Source organism: Microtus ochrogaster, chromosome 5 (genome assembly GCF_000317375.1).
Source record: "Microtus ochrogaster isolate Prairie Vole_2 chromosome 5, MicOch1.0, whole genome shotgun sequence".
NCBI lineage: Eukaryota > Metazoa > Chordata > Mammalia > Rodentia > Cricetidae > Microtus > Microtus ochrogaster.
The window spans coordinates 90,765,173-90,792,573 of NC_022012.1; the positions used below are offsets into that span (position 1 = coordinate 90,765,173).

The window sequence follows — 27,401 nt, forward strand, 5'->3', positions numbered from 1 at the left end:
TGTATATATTCTGGTTCTTGAGTTCTTTCACTCAATTCTATGTTTCTGAGATCTACCCATGTTCTGTATCCAAGGTGTGGATTGATTTCTTGCCCTCTAAACAACTCCGTGATGTGTGTATCGCTATTATCCTCCCTCTGGGTGAAGCTTTGTGGTGGTGAGCGTGGGTGAAGAGAAGCCCCAGTGGAAGGATTGCTTCCATCAGACCTGCCTGTGGGCTGGCCTTTGAGACATTTTCATGATTGCCCATTGATGCAGAAGGGCCCAGCCCACTGTGGGCGGTGCCATCCTTAGGCAGGTGGGCCTGGCTGTCTAAGAAAGCTAGCCAGCTAGCCAGGCCAGCTAGTCGAGAAAGCCAGAGGGGACAAACACGGAGCCTCTGTGGTTTGTCCTTCAAGCTCTTGCTTTAGCAATCCTAGGTAATGGACCAAACGTTGTAAGCCGAACTAGACCGCCTCCTTCTCATGTTAAACTTGGTCATGGTGATTGTCACTGCACCAGGAAAGGCAATTAGGACAAGATTTTAAAAATCCCAGATGGCGCTAAGAGCCAGGAGGACAACAAAGCAGAGCTACATGGTCAGGGGCAATGGTGGCATCATATTCAACAGAAAGGACCAGGTGGACGTGTCCTGGCTTGAAGTGACACCAAATGTCAGTGTTTACATTGGCTGATGCAGCTTTTGGGGAGCATGGTAGCAGAAGTCACATGGCTGTGGCCGGGGAGGGGAGAGAAGGATGGGGGACTCAGTGGGTCTTGGTTGCTTTTCCTGAAGCTGGGCTGCAAAGGAGCACATGGAGCCACAGGTGGTTCAGACACAGAATCTGAGGGAGGTTGGATTTTGAGTTTCTTTTCATTTGGGCTGAGACAAAGAGAAACTGAGTATGCCCATAGGTAGCTGCTGTGTGCTTTGTAATTGAAGGCACTGGGGGAGGCACCTTGGGGTTTGTGGAAACTTCAGGCTACAGCTAAGGGAGAACCTGACTGGGCGTCTTCAACTGTGTGAACAAAGATGAACCCGGACAGAGGAAGGCCCAGGGCTGATTTTGTAACTAACTAGCCTGCACCTGTCCCCGCCCTGCCAGGAGAATGAAAACAATCCTCTAGCCACTTCTGTTGTTTACCCGGAAGTATAATGTGGAGAGCCCATCTCTCTGCCACGGAAAAGCACGGAAAAGCACTCGCTTGCTTCTTTGAAGTCTTAAAAACACTTGTGGTTCGGCCCTCATGCGCCCCTGCTGCTGTTATCTAGAGGTCAGTGGATGGGCAGGTGGGCTCCGCCCTTAGAGTGTGAGCAGGCCCCAGCCCTGCCCTCAGGAAGTTTGCTCAGGAGGGCAGGTCCCCTGTTCTGGTGATAGGACCTTAGTGCTGTGCCACCCCAGGCAAAGGAAGTGACCAGAGAGGCTTATGAAACATTGCTTTCCTCATCCAAAAACAACACTTGAAGTGGAAACAAAAAGGCTGAGGGAACCGATGGAGCCGCTGTTGGAGGGGATGGACCGGAGGGCTCTGCCGGCTCCTTCACACTTCACAGGATTCCGCTCGGCACGCTTTGCCCAGTGTGTTCTGTCTGGAGTGCTCTGTCTCCGGCTTCGCTTGCCCAGCTCAGCCGAGTCTCTGGGAGGAGATGGTGCCTTCTCTCTGACAGGCTGATAAGGGGATGGACTGGCCTTTCATCTTCTTTTCCATAGTCAGGGGTTGCCAGGGTGTTATTTTAGACAGGAGCCTGGCTCTCTCTGAAACTGTGGATACTTTGTCTCTGCTGCCCTGACCACAGGGATTGGAGTAGAGGGTGGAGGGGTAGAAGGGGAGGGGAAAAGGGATGTTTCTACTTTTTATTGCTTTGACAAAATGCCTGGGAGGGGAGAACTAACAAGGAAAGAAAGAAAGGTTTATGTTTACTCAATTTGAGGACACAGATCCAGCATAGTGGGGGGGGTGAGGGTGGAAGGGGTGAGGGAGTAGTCATGGTGGTAGGAGCATGAGGGGGGCAGGTCACGTGGGACCTGCAGTCGGGAAGCAGAGAGACATGAATGCTGATGCTCATCTCACTTTACCGTTTTTGTTCAGAGACTCCCAGCCCCTTCCCCTTTAGCATGGGTCTTCCCTCCTCACCTGACCTAATCTAGAGACTCCCTCCCATGTTTTCATGGTGATTCCAGATCCGGTCAAGTTGACAAAGTTAACCATGACATCATTTTACACTGACTAGGGAGAAATGGTCTTTCTAAGGAGTTCTAGCATCTTCTAAGGATGAACCCAGAAGAAAGCCGAAGGACCAGGATATTGCTTTATTTCTGGCATTGTTGTTGTCTGTCTCCCTTTGGTCTCACAGCCAGATTTGCTCTGAGTGCCCCAGTTCACTGCCCCGTCAGAGCTGCCCTTCTGTTGACCTTCCTGTCCCTGCAATGGCAGTAGCAGTGGGGTCCCCATGCCATCTGTGCTGTGCGGCTCCTCACTGCACTGTGCACCCAGGTTTCCCTTGAACGTTCTCTTGTCCTGGGGTTCTTTGGCTATTGTTCTGCCACCCTGGGGCATTTTGGATGAGGCTCGCCCACACGTGAGGGCATTAGTCCCAACAGCATGAAGGGCAGGGATCCCAAGGGGGAGAAGGTTTGCTTTGTGAGGTCAGGGCAGGGTGGGGGAGGTCAAGCCACAGCTTAGGTGCCTCCTCCCTGAGCAGATGGGAAAGGATGGGAAAGGAAAGCCTGCTTCCTTCTCAGCTTTTGTCTGGTTGCCGCAGGGGAGTCCAGGGATGCTGTCCATCCATCAGGCACTAGGGAGTGGTCACGTCGGGGAGGGGGCTGTGTTTATTGGATTTCGTTTTGTCCTAAGGCTAGTCAGGTTAATTCCTTGAAGTGTTTTGCTGGTACCAGCTGGGACTCCATCAATCAATTCTTTTTAGACCATAGTCAATGGATTGATAGACATAAATGAAAGAGAATATTTGACCAACTTTTGCCGACAATGGCAGAGGAACCACTCTGTACGTTTCTAGTGGTCTCTCTGTCTGTCTCTCTGTCTCATTGTCTCTCTCAGGTTCTCTGTGTCTCTGTCTCTCTCTTTCCTTTTCCTCCCTCCCCCACCTCTCCCTTTGGCGTTTTAAAGCAAGCTCTTAGGCTGTGACCCAGGCTGGCCTAGAAGGCAGGGAAATCCTTCTGACTCAGTCCCTCAGATTCTGGGATTACTGGAGCAAACTGTCACACCAACTTTGCATCTAGCTCCTGAACCATGGCTTATGACGTAGAGACTTTTCCTCACTGCGTTCATGCCTCCCAATGAAATGGAAATCGGAACTTCTTGGGTGAAATTTTAAATAATCACCCAGCATCTGGTACTTGATTTACGGCTTTAGCCAGCTGTGTTTCATTAACAACTAACTTGCCTTTGTTACCAGGAAGCAAACCATTAGTATTTTAGGGAATGTGCTACTTTTAAAACCAGAAAAAAATACTTACAGAGCACACTAGCCTTTCTCTCTTGGGGCATTTCATTCTTTAATTAAATGCTGGCTGAAGTCCCAGGAGCTATTCCGCCTGTCCAGTTCTTGCTCGGTTCTGAGAGCTGCTACTTAACGCAGGTTTCCTTCCCTCTCCTTGTCCTGCAGAGCCAGATCGGTCATCACTGTGGCTGTCTCCATCTTCCTCCCAGGCTCCATCAACATCACAGCACCTCAGTGTCATGATGGACAGCAGCCCGTGAACTGCCTGAATGTCACCGTGTGTTTTCGCTTCCATGGCAAGCATGTGCCAGAAGAAATCGGTAATGAGTCACACTGTCAGAGCTTGCGATATCTGCCTTACCTTAGCTGGGCCAGTGGGCTGGACACTGTCTGGGGCGCCTCTTTCCACTTTCCTGCTCATTTACGTATTTCAAATTTCACACACCCTCCAGGTCTAGGACAAATGACATTGAACCTCAAGCATCCTTTCCCGCAAATGTATGCCTAGACTGGAATTCACTGGGCGGGGCAGAGTGTGAGCTGGTGAGATGAAGTGCTGGAACCTTGCCCCTACGGAACGCTTCATGCAGTTAAACAATAAGAATCTGGAGACTCTCCCCACCCCACCCCCACCCCATAAGCTTGCAGCATCAACTAGGTAGCAGGGTCGCCTCGGACAACTGACATCAGCTCAGGATGTGAAGGGTTCCGAGGCTTAGATTGTTAAGAGCATGGTCCTACTCTGGAATCTCAGAGATTTGGAATAGGCAACTCGTGCTCAGTTAACATTCTTAGACAGTCCAGGGATGGTGCTGTCCACATGGGTCAGGGCCCTCCCAAATCAACCGTCAATCAAGAACACGATCAGGCAATCTGATCTGGGCAGCGCCTCCATTGAGATTCCCTGTCATAACTCTAGGCTGTGCCAAGTTGGGAGCTGTAGGTAACTATGACAATGTCCTGGTGAGGTGTGCAGGTGATTTGAGTGTGCAAAGCACTACTCTGAAGTTCACACATATGCACACTCGTGTAGTCCACTCAGCTGGACTTTAAGCACTCTGCCTTAATTGACAACAGGCCAGTCCTCTGCGATCTCATTGGCAAATCATCGTGATCAAATCATTGAGCAAACCTCACAACTAAACCTTGTGCTTACTTAGAAAGATTTTTCTTTCATTTTAAAGAGAGCTCAGGAATTGCCAGACTGAGCATAGCCATACGATAAACATGGGATTGAAGAGTCATGCAATTTTTATATATAGTCCAGGGAGTAAAATAATATTCTTTAAGTTCATCCAGCTGTTGGGGCTGGGTACTTAGTCTGATATAGTTGCATTTTCCAACCAGAGTTTCTTCTTGTCATCTTTATGGTTGAAACCATCAGAGTCTGATGCAGAAGGTTTCTGTTCCTCCTGGACCCAAACACCTGCTCATGACAGCTAGAATCAATTAGCCAACATTTCTTAGGTTCTGGAAGTGGTCATTATTTTGGAGCTGGGGATCAAACCCAGGCCCTCTGGCCTGATGAACACATACCTACCAGAGACCCATACCGCCCCCACCCCCGAACCCTGAGTGTGAGTTTTGGTGCATATTTTAGAGCTCTAAGAAACAAGCAAGCAACAGTTCATGCTGGTACTCATTTCCTAGCTGTGCATTGTATGTCTATTGTGCTGTGCACTAGAAACAGCTCTGTTCTAGAGAGTTCCGACTACTTTGTCCCTGACACGCTTTCATATTCCTGACCCATGTTCTGGCGAGCATGACGGTAACGTGGCATAGTGGGAACAGAGGAGAGGCTGAGTTTAAACAGGCGTGGCTCAAGGGGCTTCAGACTCCCGAGCTGAGTGAAGAGATGGTACGGGGGTGGCCCCTGTGATCCCTAAGCCCTGCTGGGGCCACAGTCAGGCACCAGCTTTCAGCTTTTCACAGACCACTTGGAGGAAATCTACAAGGATCTGGGCTGGACCGTGGCCCTTGAAGGAGTGAAATGTTATGGACACGGCAAGATCCAGTCCAAAAACAGATCACCACACCTTACGTTTTAGTAGGCTTGGACTCTCGGAAATGGCTGGGCAGGCCAGGGAGGATGCAGCAGTAACTGCAGGAGACAGTTGCCATGGCTGGGACTGTGCCAGTAGCTAGCCAACTCCTCAGATCAGCTGTGTGGCATCGCTTGGGATCTTGTTAGCCATGCATATTCAAGTTGAACGAGAACTCTGAGGGTAGAACCCAGCAGCCTGTGTTTTACCAAGTTTCTGGGTAACCAGTCAAGATTATACTCTGTTAATTCCTTCCTCGAGGTTATCAGGACCCGTGAGGTTGAAGAAGGGACCCTGTGCATCTGGACCTAAATCTTTTTCATTTCATTTTATTTTTTTTGGGGGGAGGGAACCTAATTTTTAAAATTAATTAATTAATTTTTCATATCAATCACAGTTTCCCCTCCCTCCTCTCCTCCCATTACCTCCCCCATCTCTTCCTACTCCCCCTGGGGGGCACCTAAATCTTTAAGTAGAGACTATTGAGGGTGCTACTCACCCCTCTGAGAAAGTACAGTGAGGGCTTTGGGTCATGAAGGAGGACCTAGGGAGTAAAATTACGTTTGTCCATCTGTCTAGTCCAGAGGCCATGAAAGCTGTCCTTGGATAAGTGGATAAATAAGCAGGGAGGGCGAGGCCTTCTTCTCCCTCCAGCCCCACAGGTGCCCCCCCTCCCCTCTCCCCATTGGCAGACCCTCACAGGGAACTGCTGGCAAAATAAACTGGTGGAATCCCAGCAAAGCAGAGAAGGCAGGCTTAGAACTAGAACCAAGAACTGCATAACTGGCATGGAAGCGCCCAGGTTCATGGGGGATCTGAAATATTAAGGCCCTGTTGCTACTCTGGGGAGCAATGACTTTCAGAGGACGTTCTCCATGCTCCCTCGGGTCTCTGGAGAAGCATGGAGGTGAGAAAATGAGCCTCGTCTTACGTTGTTTGGGGCTCTTTGCTAAAAGAGGATGATGAAGTTCCGCCAGACCCTGTGCTCAGCCGTGGCTGCAGAGCACGGACCCACATTCTAGCGGGAGGGGTCTCCTCACTTGCCCTTCTAGACACGTGCGGAGTGGCATGCAGGCTGGCTTTCCACTCTGGCAGCTGCCCAAGGGCAGGTTTATCGCACATTTTGCTAAGCAATTTCAAAGAAGAGTTCGGCTCATTCTGGATTGTTCTTAGACACTTCATCCGTGGCTCCGGGGCTGACTGTGGCTTCTCGGAGCCTTCTGGCAGCCACTGAGAAGGACTGAGTGCTGTCACCAAGAATGCTGAGCCCTTCACTCATGGGCTGCATGTCTGCCTTCTTGGTGGCCATAGGCTTGCCTGTCTAGAGGCTGAGAATCGCAATTCTGTACTTTTGCCATAGTATCAGATGAAAACCAGAAAGGGTTGTGTCCCAAGGAGTTGCATTTTCCCACTCTGCTGGTCTCATTTACGCTACAAAAGCACTCTGCCACTGGGCTTTGTCCCCAGCCCGGTTTGCACTCAGATCCCCTACCTGCATGTAACCCGGGCTTACAGACAGCCTGACAAAGCTTCCCATGAACAGTGTGAGCAGACAAGCTCTGGATTCCAGGCCCTGAGGGATGGCCCCCTGGTCAGCCACAGAAATACAGTTGGAAACTGATCCTTTGTGCCCCCAACCTTTTTTTCTGCAGTGAGAGGTGGTGCTGTCTACTCCCTAGGAAGAGACTTATTCTCAAAGTTTCCGGTCCCCAGAAGTGTAGGGATGAGACCAAGGAGAGCCTTGTCAGAGAAGGAAATGGGGGTTACCTAAGAAAGCAATTACTGCCAAGTAAGTGTCACATTCCTTGGAGGAAGATGGAGAGAATTAGGGAAAGCTAGTAAAGGGGAAATATCCCTTTTTCCCCTCCTCTGGGAAGCACCAGGGAAGCCAAGTAGCGCTGGAAGGAGCCCTGGTAGACAGTCACAGCTGAATCCTTGTTCTGGGGGAGATTCGGGACCGATTCCGTGTTGGCTAGGATAGACCAGAGCCCTAGTTGATGCGAGACAGCTGGCGCTCTCCCCGGGCCCCAGCCCATGTGGGGGGCCCTTGGGAATCCGCCTGGGGGGCAGGGAGGAGAAGCAAGCGAAAGCATGGGTCTGATCAGCTTTTCCATCCACATGACATCATTCGACATGGCATAGACACAAACTGCCAGAAGGAAGAACCCGGTGTGTCATGTGCTGTGGGAACTGGCTCTAATCTGAACCAGCAATCCTCCGCCTGGACCCTGCTTTGAGAGCTGGTTTGTATTAAGGGGTTGCAGCGAGGCTAAGCTGCAGGCCTGAGGCACCGCCCCCACCCACAAGCAAGCTGATTGGCTGCATCCCAACATGCTTGGGGGCACTCGAGGGGGGACTGTTTAAGGCTACCACTGGAGCACGGGGCTTCAGAGGTGACTCTTCCTTCTCACCTCTGGCGGCTTCCAGACTCTCTGCACTCAGGAGGGGTTTCCTCATGCTTGCTTCAAGAACTGAGAATCTGATACAGAAAGAGGTTCTCTATGTTTATAATGTCAGAATAAATTTCATATCGAGCACGATATTTTCTAGGGAGGAAATGCTTGCATTTCCTTGGTGACTGGATAACCGGGTCTGCCTGGGATCAGGCATTGGAACATTAGAGAAATCTGCTAGGTTAACGGGTTGGCACCCACGTGTCCCACCCAGATCAGAGCGTGGCCTCATCCTCGGCTCTGTTCTTTGAACTGCATCTCCCCCCCCCCCCCCCCGCTCGCACGAGTTTTGGGAGTTTTAGGATCTTCGCTGGTGACCACTGTGGCACTTTGAGCAGAAGGTGGGCGCTTTGCTCGCAAAATACTCAGTGCAGCTTTGGCCATGCGCAAAAGGCTGAACTCGCCCCCTCCCCCGTTTCCCATCTTGCCCTGTGTTAAGGTCTCCCCCAACTCAAACATATTCCCAAGTCAGGTCTCAGGGCATACCTCAACATAGGGACGAGTCCCGGCAGTACCAGCCTGCAAATGGGGCAGAATACTGGCCTAGGCAGGCTTCTCCAGAGGAACCAACCAGGGAAGTTGGAAAGGGAGTAAGGAATCCCACGGTCGGGACATAGGCTCATGAGGCTGTGGAGATAGAGCTGAGCTGAAGCTGTAGTTTAGGTCTGTGGGTAGGCTAGACACAGGACTCCTTATTGGGAAACAGAGAGATCACTATATACATTTAATGGCATATAATATATATATAATTTTATATATATATTTAAAATTTTCTCATCAAGACCTTCAACTAATGCAGCCCACCCACATTATAGAGTTTGATTTGCTTCATCCAAAGTCCAGTGATAACGCCGTCAGTCTCATTTGTAGAAGACCTTCACAGCAGTGTGTAATTTAGTGTTTGACTAAATATCTGGTTACCGCGGTCCAACCAAGTTGGCACATAAATTAACCATTCTAGGAAATCAAACGGTGTAGGACTAAGCCTGTTACCCCTTGGGTCCATCTGACTCAGTCCTGCTGGGGAATCTGAGGAGTCAGTGTAGGGTATGCTCAGTGTGAGGAGTCCCAAGTGAAAGGCAACTATGTCCTGTCTGCTTGTGCTGCTCAGAGCCTGACTTACTTCTGCCTTGACCCGGAGAGACCCTTGGTGGAGGCAGACAGACTTAGAAGAGGCCAAGAGGATGTGAGGCGGAGTCCACACCACCCTCTCTGTCTTCCTGTGCGCATCCCCATTCCCTCTGGGCTCATCTGGCTGGATCACTGAGGTCTGCTGTCTCTTCCACTTTCCTTTCCCTGTAGGACAAGGACAGCTCTCATTGGTCACGTGGGACACTCTTGTCAGGGGCTGTACAGACTCTGTGACTGCCACCCCCACCTTGGTGTAACCAGCCATGGCCTCTGACTTGTTTTCCATCTGTGGGCATCTCCAGATGTCATCTTGCTAAATAGCATTTTGAAACTCGCTTCATTTAAACATAACCATTTGTCCTGTTGGGTTGTTATTGCCAGCAGTAAAATGATTGGCTTAGAGTTCAGCTCCGGACCTTTGTCTGTGCTTGGGTCTGCCATTTCTGCATTCAAAGAGTGAAAGGTTGCAGGACAGGTATGGTAGGAGCATGGAAAACTGGTATTAAGAGTTATTTGAACTATGAGGGGCTGGATCAAGAGGTTTCAGAGGAGGAGAATGTTAGTATGTGGACTAGTGACTGACTGGTTGTGTGATATTTTGGTGAAGTATGTGGCTGCTTTTGCCCTTAACCAAGGAGTCTGCTTGAGGCTAAAAAATGGAAAGTTTTTGTTTAGTTCCATTGGCAGAGGAAATCTCAAAAAGAGCCTAGTATAGACTCTGTCGTGTGGTTATTAGTGTTGACTCTGAGGAAGATTATTTAATGTAAAGGAGCAAACTGAGCAAGGAAAAATGCAAAATGAACAATTTGAGGAGAAAAGGAGCACCAGGAAGTAGAATTGAGGTAAAGCCTGTGTTCAAGGACTTAGATTAAGAAATGGAATAAAGGGAGTGATGACCTCAGGGCAAGGTCCCATTCAGATAACTTTTCAATTTGTAAAAAGGAATTAAAGAAAAGCTTAGAGCTGGATATGGTGGTGCAACACCCTTTCTTTAATCCCAGCACTTGGAAGGCAGAGACTGGTGGATCTCTTAAGTTTGAGGCCATCCTGGTCTACAGAGCAAATTCCCAAACAGCCAGGTTTAGGCAGTGAAGGAAACTATTGCAGACAGAAAGCTGGTAAAGGTACATTTGAACAAAGGGGCCATGTTCCATCTTTAAGAAGCAGCAGAGCTTGGCAGCATTGGCCATGTGGTTCTGGCTTCAGAGTTAAGGATAGAAGGAAGGTGTTATAGAATCTGTCTCTGTGACTAAGGAAGGCTGGTGAGGCCAGGCATATGTCAGGGATGTCCCTGAGTGGAGGCCTAGAGAGGTCATTGCGTGCAGCTGTGAAATTGAAGCCTGGATTGCCTTGGAGACACCTAGATGTTAGAGATGCCAGAGCCATGTGATACCTGCCAAGGAGAGATCTACTAATAGGGAATGGAACCAGCCCAAGAGAAAGAGTAGGTTGTAGTAAACAAAGCTGAAAGGAGTTGAAGATCTGAAGAGCATTTTGACAAGAGACATAGAGATGCAGAGTTTGGAGTTTGCCCAGTTTGTTTTCCATCTTGCTTTGGTCCAGTATTTCCTCACTATACTCCTTTCCCTATGTTTGGAATGGTATTGTATTTCCTGTGCCATTTTATGTTGGAAGTATGTAATCTGCTTTTTGATTTAGATTTTTACAGGGCATTACAGTTAAGAGATTGCATGAATTTTAGAAGAGACTTTGAGCTTTTAAACATTGTTGAGACTGTTATAGACTGTGGGGACTTTTAAAGTTGTACTAAATGCATTTTGCATTATGATATTGTTACAAGCTTATGGGGGCCATGGAGTGGAATGTGGTTGTAAACTGAAGTTTCTGTCCTGCCTGGTCCTGTAGCCATTCAGTCCCAAAGAAACACACAGAGGCTTATCTTAATTATAAATTGTTTAGCCTCTTAGCTCAGGCTTATTATTAGCTAGCTCTTACGACTTAAATTAACTGATAATTCTTATCTATTGTTAGCCATGTGGCTTGGTACCTTTTCTCAGTAAGTTGTTCTCATTTTGCTTTCTCTGTGTTTGGCTGCTAACTGTGTCTCTGCCTTTCCTCTTCCCAGAAATCCCCTAGTCTGGTTGCTCTGTCTATACTTCCTTCCTGGCTATTGGCCAATCAGCATTTTATTAAACCAATATAAGTGGCAAATCTTTACAGTGCTCAAGAGCATTATCTCACAGCATGTGGTGGTTTGAATGTAATTGGCCCTCTTTAGCACATAGGGAGTGGCGCTATTAGGAGGTATGGCTTTGTTGGAGTAGGTGTGGCCTTGTTAGAGGAAGTATATCACTGTGGGGGTGGGATTTGAGGTCTCATTTATGCCTAAGCCATGCCTAGTGCCTCAGCCTACTTCTTGTTGCCTTCTGATCAAGGTGTAGCCAGTACCATGTCTGCCTGCACACCGCCGTGCGTCCTGCCATGGTGATAATGGACTGATCTCTGAAACTGTAAACCTCAGTTAAATGTTTTGCTTTATAAGAGTTGCTGTAGTCATGGTGTCTTTTCATAACAATAGTAACCCTAACCAAGACAGCAGGTAAGATTGAAAAATTAAGCACTTACATGTAGCGTGGTAAAAATAGCCCAGATTAGATCTAGAGAGCTTTGGATTCTGCTGTATGGTAGATGGTTCATGGACTAGAGTAAGTATTTCCCCTTTTAGAGCCTAAGGACCCTTTGTCCTAAAAATGAAGTTGGTTTTGTTTGTTTTTCCATGAGCTGTCCTATAGGATTTCTTCAAGACCTTGGCAGCCCATGCACACGCTCTACTTGTAACTCTTGCTTGTACCCTGTGTTTTCTATACTGAAACACTTCCCCTGGCTGTTCTTTTCTTAATAGTAGAACTATCTTTTGGGATGATCCATATCCCAGGTCCCTCCTGGTGACCCAGCTTTGCCTCAGCTGCTCGTTAGGATAAACAAGTTAGGACATCATAGCCTCCACTGGCTAGGAATCTGCCATCTGGGCATGATAGTAACCACTATATGGCAGGGGCCCAAGAAGGCCATTAGATACAGAAAAAATGCGCCGTGGTGTAGCCACAGATGGCCTGTCAAGCCACCTTTCTTCCTCCCTGCTCAGACTTTCTTTGGTGGTGGGTCCCTTTGATGCTATTTACGGACACAGCTATTACTGTGGGTTGATTTCACCACACTTAAACACTGGCAAGGCACTGGCTTCAACGAATGGTCCAAGCTTCTGACAGACAGCTGTGTAGAGATGGCCTGCGATGGCTCATCCGCCATCCTACTGGTCAGCTATCTCATCTGGTCATTTTAGGGCCATGGATTATTGTTTCTCCACCATAAAAACTACTCTTCCTTGAGCTAGTAAATGGCTCAGTGGTTGATCTCTCTAAAGGACCCAAGTTGCCCGTACCTCCAGTTCCAGGGGCTCCCACACGTCCTTCTAGCCTTGGGCACCTGCTCTCATGTAGCATGCAAACACACACACACACACACACACACACAAAATAAAATCAAATCTTTAAAAAAACAATAATCTCAGAATCCACCAAAGAGCTAAGAAATCAAATGGCTCACCGAGAGACTAGCCCCTGCCCAGAGAGCAATGCTGTGGATCTGCTGAAGTTCATCTTACTGGACAAAACACACAGCTATCTGTTTCTTTACATGCCCCCAGAGCAATGGAGGCAAGGTCTGTTGGGTTTACCCAGCATGCATTTGACATCAGAGCATCTTTATTCCATTTTTCCATTCTGTACTGTGTGCAGGCCACTCTCCCGTCTGGCACTGCCCTCTCAGGTGTAGGACTGAGTTTTCAGAAGGAGCACTCCATGTAGGAGCCACCATGACCAAAGCCTTGATGAAAGGACAGGCACTCCGAGCCTCGGTTTCTAAGCATGGCGCTCCATGGAAGTGGACTTATTTTTTCCTGTGGTGTTGACTGACACCTCACCGTGTCAGTCCCTGCTGTGTGGGCTCCTCACTCCAGCACGGGTGACACACAGATAGGAAGATGTTGTGGCTGAGAGCACGACCCGGCATCTGTGAGAGATGTTGAATTATTGCAGCAATTGCTCCCTTATCACACATGTGGCTCGACAGAAGTCAATTTCATGAAGTCAGTGGCTTCTAGTTACATTCAGCAGGTTTGCTGCCATGTTCGCCTCTCAGGCCTCTCTGTGCATGGTAAAAGTCGTGACGTGCGTGTATATTAGTGGTTCATTGGTACCTCACACAGGCACGAGGTTTAAACAAGGAATGACTGTATGATTGTGTGGGATCTCTGGGAAGACAGGGGCCATCATAGATCTTCCACAGCCTGGTCACAGGCTTCTGAGAAGCTCTTGATGTGGGCACGGGACAGTCCCCTATACTGTGGGAACTGTGCGTGGGGTCTCCACAGAACTGTGGTACTGGGTGCTCTCACCCCTGTGTGTCCATCTTTGCTCACATCTTTGACCCTTCATTTCCTGTCAGATCTGAGCTACAATCTGACGGCTGATGTGGCCCAGAAGGAGAAGGGCCAGCTGCCCAGAGTCTATTTCGTGCTGCTGGGAGAGACTGCCGGCCAGGTCTCAGAGAAGCTGCAGCTGACCAGCATGGAGGAGACGTGTCATCACTACCTGGCCCATGTCAAGGTTAGTTTCCCTTCTGTTTTTAATCCTCAAATCTGGTCTCTACCGATAGTCATTTGGACCGAGTGCGAGCTTCGTATGTTTCATTGTGCGGGCTCTGACTTTCATAATCCTAGTTCATAATATGTGTTTTTTTAACGCTCAGAGGTGAAGCCATCTTATTTATCTTTAGTACTTTAAAGCACCATTGAGTCATGGAGGGGTGCACGTCTGCCATGGTGTGTGTGTGGCAGTCAAAGAACAACTCTGAGGAGTCCGTTCTATTTTCCACCTCTAGGTGGTTCCGGGAATCGAACTTGGGTCAGGAGGTTTGTAAGGGAAGTGCGTTGCCCACTGAGTCGTATCATGGGTCCCCTTTCACTTATTGTGCTGTCCCCAACCTCTGAGAAGGGTAGAGGATGCCAGAGACCAGTCTCTGACTGTGGCCTTGTTCTCTTGGGACGTTTTCATCCCCTGCCTCTGTAAGTCGGCATTCATCGAGAGGAGAGAGTTAGTGGCCATGCTCTGAGCCTCAGATGACATTGTTCCTGCTGCCTTCTTAGTGGTCCACGGCGTGGCAGAATAACTCACAGTCAGAGTGAATGTGCTTTAAAATGGTTTGGACAGTTCTCTTGTTGACTGCTTGCTATTTATTTCAGAAGTGCATTTTAAGGGTCTCCTTCCTTCCCCCAAATAAACTTCCAGACGTTTTTCCCCTCTTCAAAGTATTTGCTAAATATATTTTCCTGCAATTGAGGAAGCCGGGCTCTGATTATTGCTAGAGAATCTGCTGTGCTGGATGGGAGTCCTGACCGTGGTCACTGCTGTAGAACAGAGAGCAGAGAAGGTGCATGAAGCCAAGATCTGGCTAGGGCAGTTGGTGTAAGGCCTGTGTGTGTGGGCTTGAAGCACACAGACCTGGTGTGGATGGAGCTGTGTGAGCACTGTGTGTGAGTCCCTGCCTCTCTCAAATGCGCATTCGATACTCACCTTGAAAGCACCCATTAGCACCCAGCATTGCCCAGAGCAGGGGGCACATACTACAACCCCAGCACCTGGGAGGGAAAGGCAGAAGGGTCACGAGTTCAAATTCTGCCTGGAGAGTTTCAGCCTAGTCTGGGCTCGTATGGTCAGACCCTATCTCAAAGCAAAACAAAATAAAAGATAAAACTTGTGCAGTGACTGTGAAAATCTTTGCATGGAGTCTGATGAAGGTGCTCAGAATTATTTTCTGATTGGTTGGGCCGTACATAATTCCCAACGTTCTGACATTTTTCACTTACGGAAATGCCAGTTTTGTATAGTTTAATGTGATATTACTAGCCAGAGATTTCTAGCCATAAATCTAGATTAATGTAGTATTTCTAGCCATAGGATCTGTAGATTGAAGTGTCTTTCCACTGTTGTCTTGTTGGGGTCATACTCAGTCACTGCTGCTTCTAGGCTGTGTGTAGAGAATTACCTTCATGTCTGCAGCACAAGGTCTGGCCTGGAGCCCGTGAGTTCATACCCCGAGATGCTTTGTAATGGGGCTGGGCTCTGCCTTCTGCCAGACTCATGTCAGGGCCTGCCCGGGCCAGCTGCCCTTGGCTTGGGCTGCTGGCCACTTAGAAAGCTGCCCCTGCTCTTGTTAAACTTGCCCTGCCCTTCTTAATCTTAGATTCCTTTGGCTTATGAGTATCCTTGAGGGCATGGACTGCTCAGGAGAGGCTCATGTGCAAGCCTCAAGATGTATCAAATGGTTCTGTTTGACACTTGCTAGGGCGTGGGGCATCTGGCGTTCCTCGTGCTGAGTCTGTTCCACAAATCTTCCTTTTGAGGCCCTTTGCAACTTCTTGCTTTGACTCAAAAATCCATAGCAAATTGTTCATAAGAACTACAAGTCTGAAGGACAGAGCCACAGAGAACCTGCTGCTGGCTCTGGGGAAGTGCATCCAGGGGGCACCAATACTGAAGTGAGAGCTGGGCAGAACTGTTCCTATGGCAGCCTCTGAGAAAGGCTAGGGCAGGGCTGTTCCTATGGCGGCCTCTGAGGAAGGCTAGGGCAGGGCTGTTCCTCTGGTGACCTGAGGAAGATTGCCTCAGAGGTTGATCTAGCTTATTCTGTTTCATAAACTTACCAGATATAGCAAATAAAAATGTAAGATTTCTCATCAAATTTGTATCTCAGATAACCTGTGTTTTAGTATATGTACAACGTCCTCCTTTCTTAGTGGCTTCTCCTTCTGGGAACTCAATCATGATGGGTCACTGAGGTCCAGTCCAGTAGTATTATGTGAAAAAAAATCTAAAAAATAATAAATGTTAAATAAATTTGCCACAGGATATGTGGTTTTACTTTTAATGGTTATTTCTTTGCCTAATTTATGAACTTTATCATAGATATGTATCTATGGGGGAAATATATGCTTGGTATTGTTTGCAGTTTCAGATATCTGCAGGATGTCTTGGAACATGTTCCCGTGGATAAGGGGACACTTAAGTTCCTGCCTTCTGTAGATGGCTCTAAGCTATCCGACTCCTGCTTTGGGATGGTAGGTTCAGAATAAACATCTAACACATAGAACCATGTTGGGATGACTAACCAGGCTAGCTGGAACTTAGGGTCATGGGGGGCTTCTGATACGGAATGGAGCTCACATCTCTGAGGAAGCAGTCAATGGCATCACCCAGTCTTGCACAGCATGCTGTGGTTGTGGGTGCTACTACTGCTGACAGACTGACAGGCTCTGGAATCACTTGGGAGGCAAACCTCCAGGCCGGCCTGTGAGGAATAACCTCGATTAGGTGGATTGAAATGGAAAGACCCACCTGAAAGTCGGGCAACACCATTCTCCGCCCTGCCCGCCACGTGAAGGTAGGAGTGATCTGAGCACCGAGCACCTGCGTTCATCACTTTGTGTTTGCATGCAGCGTGGCCGCCGTGTCCGCCACGTGAAGGTAGGAGTAAGCTGAGCACCGAAGTTCACCACTTTCTGTCTGGATGCAGCGTGGCCCCCGGCCTCAAGCCCCTGCTGTCGGGATTTGCCCCGCATGGTGGACTGTCCCCTTAAACTGTGATCCTGAACGAACCTTCTTTCTTTAAGATTGCTCGCCAGGTGTTTTGTCAGAGCAAAACGTAGATAGTTGAGATGGAGACGTACACAAGTATTAGTTTGTTTTGGGAGACTCTGACTCTGTCACCCGTGCTGGAGTGAAACCACGTGTCTCCCAGACGGCCTCAGACCCAGTCCTCTGGGTCAGCTTCCCAAGTGCTGTGTCACCATGCCACTTCCTGAAACTCACTTTAAGCTTGGCATCCCTTTGACACCTCTAGCTCTAGTGGGCCCCACCTGGGACACCTAGGACTTTTCAATCAAAACCTAGTTGATGAGAGCAGAACTGAGATCTGGTTAGAAGAGTCTGCCGGCTGGTGGTGGGGCTCCAGAGTTTGGGTGTTCAGGACCGGTTCAGGGAGAGAAAGCGGACTGACTTTAATGAATTTTACCTTATAATTTCTGCTTGGGTCTTTTCATGCAGCCAGATGAGGTGGTGGCATATATTAGAGAGAGAGAGAATCACAGTTCTTTATGGTGCAAGAACCAGCTCTCCTGTTAAGAAATGTTCAAAGCAGTGCATGCTCAATACAACAACCACGAGGGTAGTTTTGTCCCACAGTGACTATCTGGGCCCTAACGGCGGACCTGGGGACTGGTGGAGTATTTGAGTGAGGGGAAATGTCAATGGACTAGCGAGCTGTCCCCAGTGTGGCCCAGCTGGCCTAGGAGCTCCCAGACAGAGCCTGTGGTTTACAGGGTTTGAGGAAAACCGCTGGGAGGTCTGTGCCTTGTGTGGGTGGGGCCTGAGGTAGGTAGCAAGAAGGGGGAGGGGGTGTGGCAGTGATGGCTTCCCAGCCTGGGGGTGTGGCCTAGGGTCTGCGAGTCAAGCTGAAGGACCATGGCATGGTCTCTATTGCAAGGCCTGGCTCTCAGCTCTGCAGAGACAGGACTGCAAATGCCCCATCTTGCCACACGCCATATGGCCAGCAGACAGGCCGGCACGGGGGGCACGCGTGTTTTGTTTAGGCTATCTTTAGGCATTTTTCTTTCCGTCTTTAAGCCTGTTCAGTATTTTCTTGTTTTCTTTTCCTCTTTCTCCTCCTAACTTTTCACTCCATATATGGTGATGTTCTCCACTGTGGAGACCAGCTTGGACCAGTACCTGCCTCCTAAGCCAGCTGTGTGGTACCCTGGTCTGACTTGAAGGGACCCCTAGGGAGGGGAGGTTCCTCTTGGGACAGCGCTAAAGCTGTTCTAGTTGCTTCCTTGACTGTTCCCCAGATGCCATGCACCCCACTTGTCTTTCCCTGTTCCCCAAACTAGTCCAACTCTGGAGCAGGACTCCCCTCTACTGTCTAACTAGAGGTTTGGAGGGAGATCTCTAGTTAGACCCTGTGGTCACAGGTAAAACCTAGAGCCCTTCCTTTGACTGCAAGGCTCTGTAGCACTCACCTCAGGTGACATTTTCAGTTTCTTCTTCTTGTGCCACATGCTCCGACTCTTTGATGAGCTGTCCTGTCCCTTTTTCTCCAGAACCCGCCTCCCATGCTTTTTTTTTTCTTTATAGCTTGGCCCTTGGGTTCATGATTGTGTCTCTAGTGCTTCCTTTATTTCAGCTCCAGCTCCTGGGTCTATATAGAGCCATGCACCTCTTGCCTGCTTTTTGCGTTCTTTCTGTCTTAGGGTCTTATCCCACAACTCTTTGATTTCATAATTTTTCCTTAAAGCAGACAGACGACTTTTAGCATTTTTGTGAAGTAAAAGGGTCGCACCCTTCTATAAACAGAAAACCAATTATTCCATGCCTGACACAGAAAGAAACTGTGGAAACAAAACCAACTGAAGTCAAAACAGTGTTGTTGAATTCTGGCCATTTTCATTGTTTCCCGGTCCCTGTAGAGGCGCCTGTCCGCCCTGCGTGTTCGAAAGGGAAATTGCTAGACTCTGAGAGAATTAAAAACATTAGGATACCATAGCGGTGTTTTCGCCACCAGAAAACTGAATAGGGAGTTAGTTGACCAGGAGATAACTTTTTAAATACGATAGTCCTATTATAGCACCATGCCCGAGTGTCATTGATAGAGCCACCATTAGCCCACTTGGAAGCCTTGGTCATATTCTTATTGACATGCCTCTACCCACCTCATCTCCTGAAGATGTAACTGTTCCTGAGGAACAGCCAGGTTCCTAGGCCCTAAGGAGCCTCCCTTGGGTTCCTGCCTTATGTAGATGGATGGTTCCAAGTTACCCAACTCCTGCTTTGGGATGGTGGACTCAGAATGAACATCTAGCATGTGGAACCATTTTGGAATGACTAATCGGGCTAGCCAGAACTAGGGGTCACTAGAGCTTCTGACACAGAATGGAGCTCACACTTTTAAGGAACCAGTAAATGGTGTTAGGCAGGGCTGGACAGGAGAGCTTGGGACAGGAACAAATGTCCCATGACCACTCCTGGGTGAACACCCCTATCCATTTCTTAGCATGTCTTGCAAATGCTCGTTAATAAATCTAGAAAGCAGGTCTAGAGAGATGGCTCAGTGGTTAAGAGTACTGTCTGCTCTTTCAGAGGACTGGGGTTCAATTCTCCAGCACCCATATGGCAGCTCACAATTGTCTGTAACTCTAGTTCCAGGAGATCTGACATCCTCACACAGAATATACACAGGCAAAACACCAGTGTACATTAAATAAATTAATAAATAAATCTTTAAAATATCTAGAAAGCCACAGTACCTTCTGAGCGGTAGCAGCCACACATGCACCCAGGTAAAACTTGCCTGCTTCTTTGAATTCTGTCCATCCACCAGTCTGATGGGTGCTACTCCACAGTGACAAATGAACCACTGATAACACAGCAGCAGGGGGACTTCTTAAAGCCTTATGTGAAGATGCCAGATGCAGTAGGCTGCCTACTGTCGGGTCTCGTTTGTGTAATATTATAGAATGCCCTAGAAGATGGACCAGGGTTTTCTGGAGGCTGCAGGTTTGGGGAGAGGTGGCAGCTACTAGCACCAAAGACAATGAGACTTCTGGGGTGAGGGACATATTTTAGGTCATGGCTGTGGGGTGGCTGTGTGAGCAGATGTAGTTATAAAGGTTCATTGGCATGTAGACTGAAACCCAGTATTAGCTTACATAAGTTATATCGCGACCAAACTTAATTTATTTTCAATTAGCATGTGTTATTTACACAGAGCTATCATTATGGCATTCGCTCTGAACCTGCCCCACTGTCACTCTGTCCTATTTCCTCTCTCTCCTCCACCTCCGTGTCCATAATATGTCCCTTCCATTATAGTCCTGTTACGTTCTCCAAGATTCCACATAGCAAACACATGACACTTGTCTTTGTGACCTTGGCTGATTTCACTTGACACAGTGACTGACCTCCTGTTCTGTCCATCTTCCAGTGATCTAGTTTGCTTTCTGTGGCTGTGACCAAAAGCAACTTGGGAAGGGAAGGGTTTATTTGGCTTGCAAGTTTCCATCTGCCACTGAGGGAGGAGGAGAGGTGGTGAATGCAGAGGCAGGAACTGAACCAGAGGCCACGAGGTGTGCTGCTTACTAGCTTGCTTCCTGAGGCTTGCACAGCCCTGGCCCTCCTTACACAGCCCTGGCCCCCCTGCCTAGGGCTGATTCCACCCACAGTGGGCTAGACTCACATCAATCACTGATCAAGGAAAAAGCCACCTCACAAATACACCCATAGGCCAATCTGAGACAGCTCCTCAGATCTCCCCACCCCTGTATGTCTAGGTTTGTGTCTGTTGACAAACTGACAAGACAAACTTTGCTCTATGCGTTTGGCTTATTTCATTCAGTATGATCTCAAACTCTTAACTGATGACTCTCTCTCCAGGCCTGTTTATTTACTTTAAAAAAAAAAACTCTTGAATTTTTGCTTGTTTTTCTTTCATTCTTTGCTTTTCTGAGATGAGGCTTCATGTATCCCAGGCTGAGCTATGTAGCTGAGTGTGACCTTGAACTCCTGATCTTCCTGCCTCCCCCTCTCAAGTTCTGGGATCAGCAGTGCATGTATCATAATGCCTCGCTATTTCCTTTTATTTAGGCAAGCATTCATTCTTTTGGAAGAAATTGAAATGTGGGCAGTCAGCCAGGCTCCTCTGTGAGTCTTTTTAGTATGTAATACAGTGTGCTGGAGATGGGGGATGTGAGGTCTGATAACACAGGGATTAATATCAAGTCTTTAGTAATTAACCTCCCTCTGGGAATGATTCTTAAAAAACAAACTCCACAACATTTTGAGTGACAGTCACAGGAGCAGCTGGCACAAGCTGGCTTCTAGGAGGTGACGATGGCTGTCTGTTACCCCTTGTGAAGTGGTTATTGTCACTGTCCTCATTGTAGTGCTTAGGACATAAGACATTAGAGAGGTGAGGAATTGTCCGGAACTTCTGGCTGACATACAGGACTGGAACCCAGAAAGTCTAGCTTCTTAACCACAGGATGGCTGCATTACTTCCATAGATGACTGCTTAGAACTCGTGTGCCCTCCGCTCTGCTCTTACGGAGCAAAGCTAGAGGAAGTTGCCCATAGCTGTAGAACTAGTAAAAGGCTTCTCCACAGACTCCCCAGAGCAGCTCTGGCGGCGTGTGAGCCCAGAGGTGGTTGCTTTGGGTGCTCCGCCTTTCAGAACCCTGGTGTGCTTCTTCTAATGTTTAACATCAGGCTTTTGATCGGGGCAGGGGCGGCTAACTTGAGGCCTTCTGCTCAGTTTCCTGGTGTTATATTTTCACCGTGGCTGATTTTAAGCAGCCACCTGACACCAGGAAGGCTGCTTTGAAAGAAATGTGTGACATTATTTTTATTTAGCATGTCCAGCACTGCTAAGCACCTCCAGGAGCATGAACCGTAGTAAAACACAGTAATAACTAGTATGCCTTTTGAGAATTTGAGACCTTAATGTTTTAACTCGTAGGTTTATTCAATTTAACTTTTACTAATGTGTGTGTTGAGCCCTGACCTGCGCCGTTCTTAGAAACGCAACTGTAGGCTCTTGCGAGCCGGCTGCCGCGAGCTCACAACGCCGACTGTGTTTGTTAGCGAGAGGAGCTGGCATTGACTCATGCCGTATACACAGCTGTTTATCAGAGTCATTTATCCTGTTTCATTTGGCATTGAAAACTGATGGGAACAGGAATGTTCGGGGTCCGTGTAACTGCCAGACCACAGCTATGTTTTTACGTCTGGTTCAGAGGCGGTCTGTGTTTTGGCTGAGCTTATTAGACTATATCATCATTCACTTTTGCATTTTTAATTGAAACGTGTTGAGATCTTATTCCTCACCCTGCGTCGCTCGTGTGTGTGGTGCTGAGCGCCTGTCCTGCAGGCCTCTGTGTCAAAGGATAAATGGCTGAGCATGGAGCGTTTGTGGAGAATAAGTACTGGTAATAGAAGTTCCTACCTCCTTCTCGACCCCGGAGCGTTCCTCTCCGCGTGAATCCGACCCAGTCCTGATGAGTGGACAGGGGCAGTGGCTATTCTTGGAGCCATGTTTTTGACACTTTGTTCTTGCCACATGACTTGATCAAGTAAGACCTAAGGTCTGGTCCTGTTCCTCTCTTAGCAATCCCTTTCACTGAGGACAGAGTATAAGGTAACTGAAATTGTGCCATCATTCTTGCCCGGCTCTACATCCATTCTGAGGGCATTGAGGGAATTCTCTGACTTTCTAAGTGAGCTTCACACGGCTCAGGAACAATTGGCCATGGGCCTGCCCTTTGCCTAGCAGCTGGTCCCTCATTGCCTCTAAGGGTTGCCTTGCCAAACTCCCGTCCATACAGATTCCAGGTGTGGAATGAGCCCTGTCTCCTCCCTCCCAGGTAGAGCTTTTGTGTCTGGAACTTGTCCAGCTCTGTGGTCTTCCACGACCACCTTTCCATCACACGTGTCTGAGTCCATGGTGGATGGTGGTTATCAGGACACCTAACTGATGTGGAATTCCACGCCTACCCTTCCATCACGCGTGGATGAATCCTTGGTGGATGGTTCTAAGGAAGGACACTTAACTGGAGGCTTTATTGTTGGGATAAGAAAACCAACATCTTGAGGGCTTAAACAGGTTGACTTTAAATTTTTTTTCTAACAATGAAAATCCAGATTTTTATTTCTTCCTAGTTAAACTGGTTACTTTTAGTAAGTCTATGAATATTGTGTCTTCTTTAAAAACAGATTTATTTTTATTTTGAGTGTTTTGCCTGCGCATACTGCATGCACCTTGTGAATGCAGTACCACCATAGGCCAAAAGAGAGCGCTGGATTCTCAGGACTGGAGATCAGAGACCATTGTGTGTTCCTGTGGGTGCTGGGAACTGAACTCAGGTCCTCTGCAAGAGAAGCCAGTGCCCTTAACCTTTGAACCAGCTCTTCAGCAAGGTCATATCCTCTTTTCTCTGACTTTGGGAAATTGTTTCAGACCCTTTAACAAAGGAGTCATTTTCTCAGCAAGCATTTGATTAGTCTGAGGTTATATGAGGAGGGGTTAAAAATTAGCCATGAAAACACTGGATTAAAATTAATTTGGAACAAACCAAACCTTTGACAAATACTTGTGAGCGTGTTTTTTTTTTCTCTCTCTCTTCTTCCTTCCCTATCCCCTGCCCCCCACATTAGCATGTATACTCATGCACATATGTATTATATAAAATATTTTTGTTTTGCAATATTACACTTCAGAAGTGAAGAATCTATGAGATGCACACAGACGCTGGAAGGGCTTCACCAAGCATCTGCCTGCTAACCTTGGTCTTCCTTGCTCTGCCAGTATTCCTGCTTCAGATCTCTCGAGGGAACCTTGAAGACAGAATGCTCACCTCCCTCTACACACATCAGCCACAGATCCTAAAAACCAGAAAATTCTTTTCTGTAGCCATGGAACAATTGTTGAAATCAGGAAGCTAAAAGTGTATGCTCCTGTTAGCTCAAACTTCTCTAGCGGTTCCCATGTCCTCTGAAGGGGAAGGCAGTCCTGGAGCCTGAGTCACGTTGGGTTGTCGTGTCCTTTTGGATTGGAACAATTTCCTTGGCTTTGATCTTCCGTGCCAGGACAGGCCAACTAGTTTCTAGAAGGTCCTCAGTTTGGATCTGTTTCAGAGTGTTGATTCAGGGTGCACGTTTTCCGTAGCAACACCACGAACAATGGTGTCCTGCGAATCTGGACACACACACACACCTGGGGTCTTGGAAGGGCATGTCTTCACTATGACTTCGATGCGGCTCTCCACAGTTGGGTTTCTGTTATCCCAGGAGAGGGTGGGTGGTCAGCATTTGCTGACTGTCTGTTGCCGGGACTAGAGGCATGCATTCTAGGTCCTAGAAAGGCGGTACATTGATCCCTTAGAAGGGGTTGCAGAGCTGGGGTCTGTTCTCACTGCAGCCTGCGAGTTAAGCATGATACCTTTGGATTCCATAGAGCCAGCCATAAGCTAGGAATTCCATGGAGCTGCCAGGGACTGAGCCCTGACTACAGGATTGTAAACTCGTCGAGATGAATAGTCTGTCTTTTGGGTAAAGAGAAGTTGCCGATGCTGGTTCTGTGACTCGAGAATGATACTTGATTGACAGTTCGCTCACTCAGGAAGTGAGCATATTGTGCCCACTGTGTGCTAGGCTGGTGGGCCTCAGCTTTATTCGTAACTGCAAAAGATTCTTGCTGTTGGGGCTGACCTCTCAGTGGAGGGAGGGAGGCAATGCAGTAACAGTAATGAGGGCTAGGGTTGGGGAGAACCTATCAGGGTGAATACAGCCTGGGGGTGCAGGCTAAGAGTTAGGGTGGTCAAGCAACCTCACTGACAAGATTTGAGCCAGCACTTGAAGGGGCTTTGGGAGTCAGTCCACTCCTTCTGGAGGCAGTGCTGTGATGGACCCTGGGTGTGTAGACCGAGGCAGGGGAGGGGAGGCAGACCAGGAGCACGGAGAGAGAAGGAGGTCAGGGAGCAGACTGTTGAGTGGGACTTTGTGGAGCCTCGTGGTCACAGGAAGGACCATGCCTGTGTCCTGAGTGAAACAGGAGCTGCAGGAGAGACACGAGCAGGTGGAGCTTACATATTTAAAGGACACGATCTGGCTGCTGGGTTAAAATGGATGATGGGAAGTGGGATAGAAACAAGCCTGGTGAGCAGACCCTGAGGATGGTCAGAAGGAGAGATGGTGGCTCTGCCCGGAGTGACAGCACCTACGACGGTGAGATGGAGTCAAATTTGGAAGACATTTTCAAAGTGGAGCCTGCAGAATTTCCGCAAGGTTCCATGGCTGTCAGAGGTGGCTTCCATGTCAGTAGTGTGCAAGCAGAACCTATTTTAAGAGTGAGACTTGCAGTTTGCTCTTAGAGGCCATTTTTGAAAGGCCATGAAGTTCACCGACAGGGTAAAAAGCTGGAGAAGAGGGGGCCACCAAAGACAGAGATAGGAGCTGACATTCAGAATGCCCTGTCCCCACTCCATGGCTGCTGATGTAGTCCAGCTACCCTATGTGCCTTCCATGTACAAAGGAAAGGCAAAGTCTCAGGGTGCTGGTGATCTAACCTGAGACCCTTCAAAGAGCCGCCAGTGACTTAAAATTCGTTGATCATCTGCATCTTATAAAGGCAGATGTAAAATGTCAGTTTTAGCTGCATGTCTTGCAAACTCTACCAGTTTCATAGCACAAAGAACCAGCTGTGAAGATAGGAACATCCGGCATGCTGGCCGCTGGCCACTAGCCACATGTGACTATCTAAGCCAGAAATATGGTGCAACTAAAGAACTGGCTTTTGCTTTTATTTAATTATAATTCATTTAAATTTCACCGTGGTGGGGGCTCATGGATCGTGTATATGTGTGTGTGCATGTGCCTGCATGCACTGTGTGCAGGTGTGTGTGCCTGGATCAGAGTAAAACTTGTGGAAGTCTGTGTTCTCCTGCACTGTGGGTTCTAGGAACTGAACTCGGATCAGCAAGCTTGACAGCAAGTGCCTTTTTCTGCCGAGCCGTCTTGCCAGGCTTAGCTGCTGTGTTGGGTGGCACAGTTATTGAAATGTAGTTGTTATTGAAGGTGAGGTGAGCGCTGGGCAGACAGCTCTCAGTTTATGCCACCGTGGAACATGGAGGTGTCCAGGGCATTAGTCCCATAAATCAAGCCTCAGGACCCAGTGGGCAGAAACGGTCATGCCCAGGTCAACATGACCTTTCCGCTTTGCACTCGGGCTAACCTGAGTTTTCAGCATGCAGTGCAGTATGGGTCTTTGTGTTCATTCACACACAGCTGCCTCTGTTTGCATCCATGTGGGCCTCAGACGCAACAGGAGATGCTGAGATGCCATAGTCAAGGTCTTGGGTTGATTCACCCTGAGCTTATCGTTTAAAAGACTTTTATAATCTCACATCTCCTGCTTTCTTATCTCAGGACCCTAAAGCTGTGCAGAAGGTGGCAGTGTGGAGGGTGGGGTGGAATCACCAGGTCCTTAAAGAAGAGCAAATGGGTGTGGTGTTGTAGGCATATGATCCCAAGGACACAGGCAGACCAAAGTAGTGGGATCTTGACTTCCAGGCTGGCCTGACTCAAGAAACAAAACCAACAAACAACAAAAACAAAGCAGGAACATTTTTAGGTTTACGGTGTGAGACCTTTTATGGAATTGCCTGGAATATAGAAGAGGTCCCTTTCTGGATGCTCATGCCCAGGGTGGGTAGGAATTTGTTCTCATTCACCATGTGCAAAGCACATGAATTGCAGGCTTCTCCTGCTCAGGATGGCAAGAGCTGACTGGCCTGGGTCTCCTGCCAGCCACAGGATCTTATGTATGCTATTTCCTTCCCATTGTGACATTAGCATCCTCTGCCTAGAAAGAAAGACTTGTCACAGTTCGGGGTCTTTGAAGGGGGCTGGAAAACTCCTGCCCCAGGGCTCCTTGCTCGTGTCACCCACCTCTCTCTCTACCTGTTTTCCTATTCGGAATGCATCAAGACACAGCTCATTGGTATTCAGAGGATTAAAAAGTGATTGGAAGCAGATGGTAAAAAACAAAAGAAAAAGTGTAGGAAGTAAAAAATGAATTACACAGGAAAGGGGGCAGCACGTGACCACGTGACTCTCCCGTGACGACTTTTATACCTGAAACAGAGACTTGGAGCCTTGCTTATCTTCACGGGCTGGTTTACAAGGGCCCTTTAAGCTACTGGTAATGGGCACATGAAGGGCCTGGGGGCCTACTTGATGCGGATTCCAGCGCAAAAGAGCTGACGTAAACTGCAAGCTCCTTGAACCTCCTTGTTCTGGGTTCACAGACCAAGAAGCCCCAAATCAGAAGAAATAGGTGCCCAGAGTTAGGAGTGACAGATCACAAATGAATGAGCCTCAAGAGGGACGGATGCTGCTCCCGTCCATCATCCTGGCAGTGAGAGAGCACCTGGTAGGCGGGGTGAGAGAAGTCCTCATGGGTGGAGGCGGTGTGGAACCTCCTTGCAGGAGGCACAAGGGCTTACCAGTTAGACGAGAGCTTAGCACTGGTGGAGGGAGACCACTTCACAGTTCTGGGGGGACGCTCCCCACAGGTGGGAGTGCTCCTCACAGATGGGAGTGCTCCCACCGGCAGTATTGACACTTTCTAGCCAAGGATGCCCTCCTCACAAGTAACGTAAGGGCTCCCCAGTCTTATGAGCATTCCCCACAGATGGGATGCTCCCCACAG

General features: G+C 48.4%; 1 protein-coding gene across 1 annotated transcript in view; it reads left to right on the top strand.

Moving 5' to 3' along the window:
* The window catches only part of Itga9 (integrin subunit alpha 9), a 304,511-nt gene that overhangs the window by 73,309 nt on the left and 203,801 nt on the right, over positions 1–27,401 (top strand). Inside the window, exons 16-17 of the mRNA XM_013346639.2 lie at positions 3,608–3,762; positions 13,536–13,696. Coding sequence (XP_013202093.2) covers positions 3,608–3,762; positions 13,536–13,696 — 316 coding nt within the window. The remainder of the gene's footprint in view (positions 1–3,607; positions 3,763–13,535; positions 13,697–27,401) is intronic.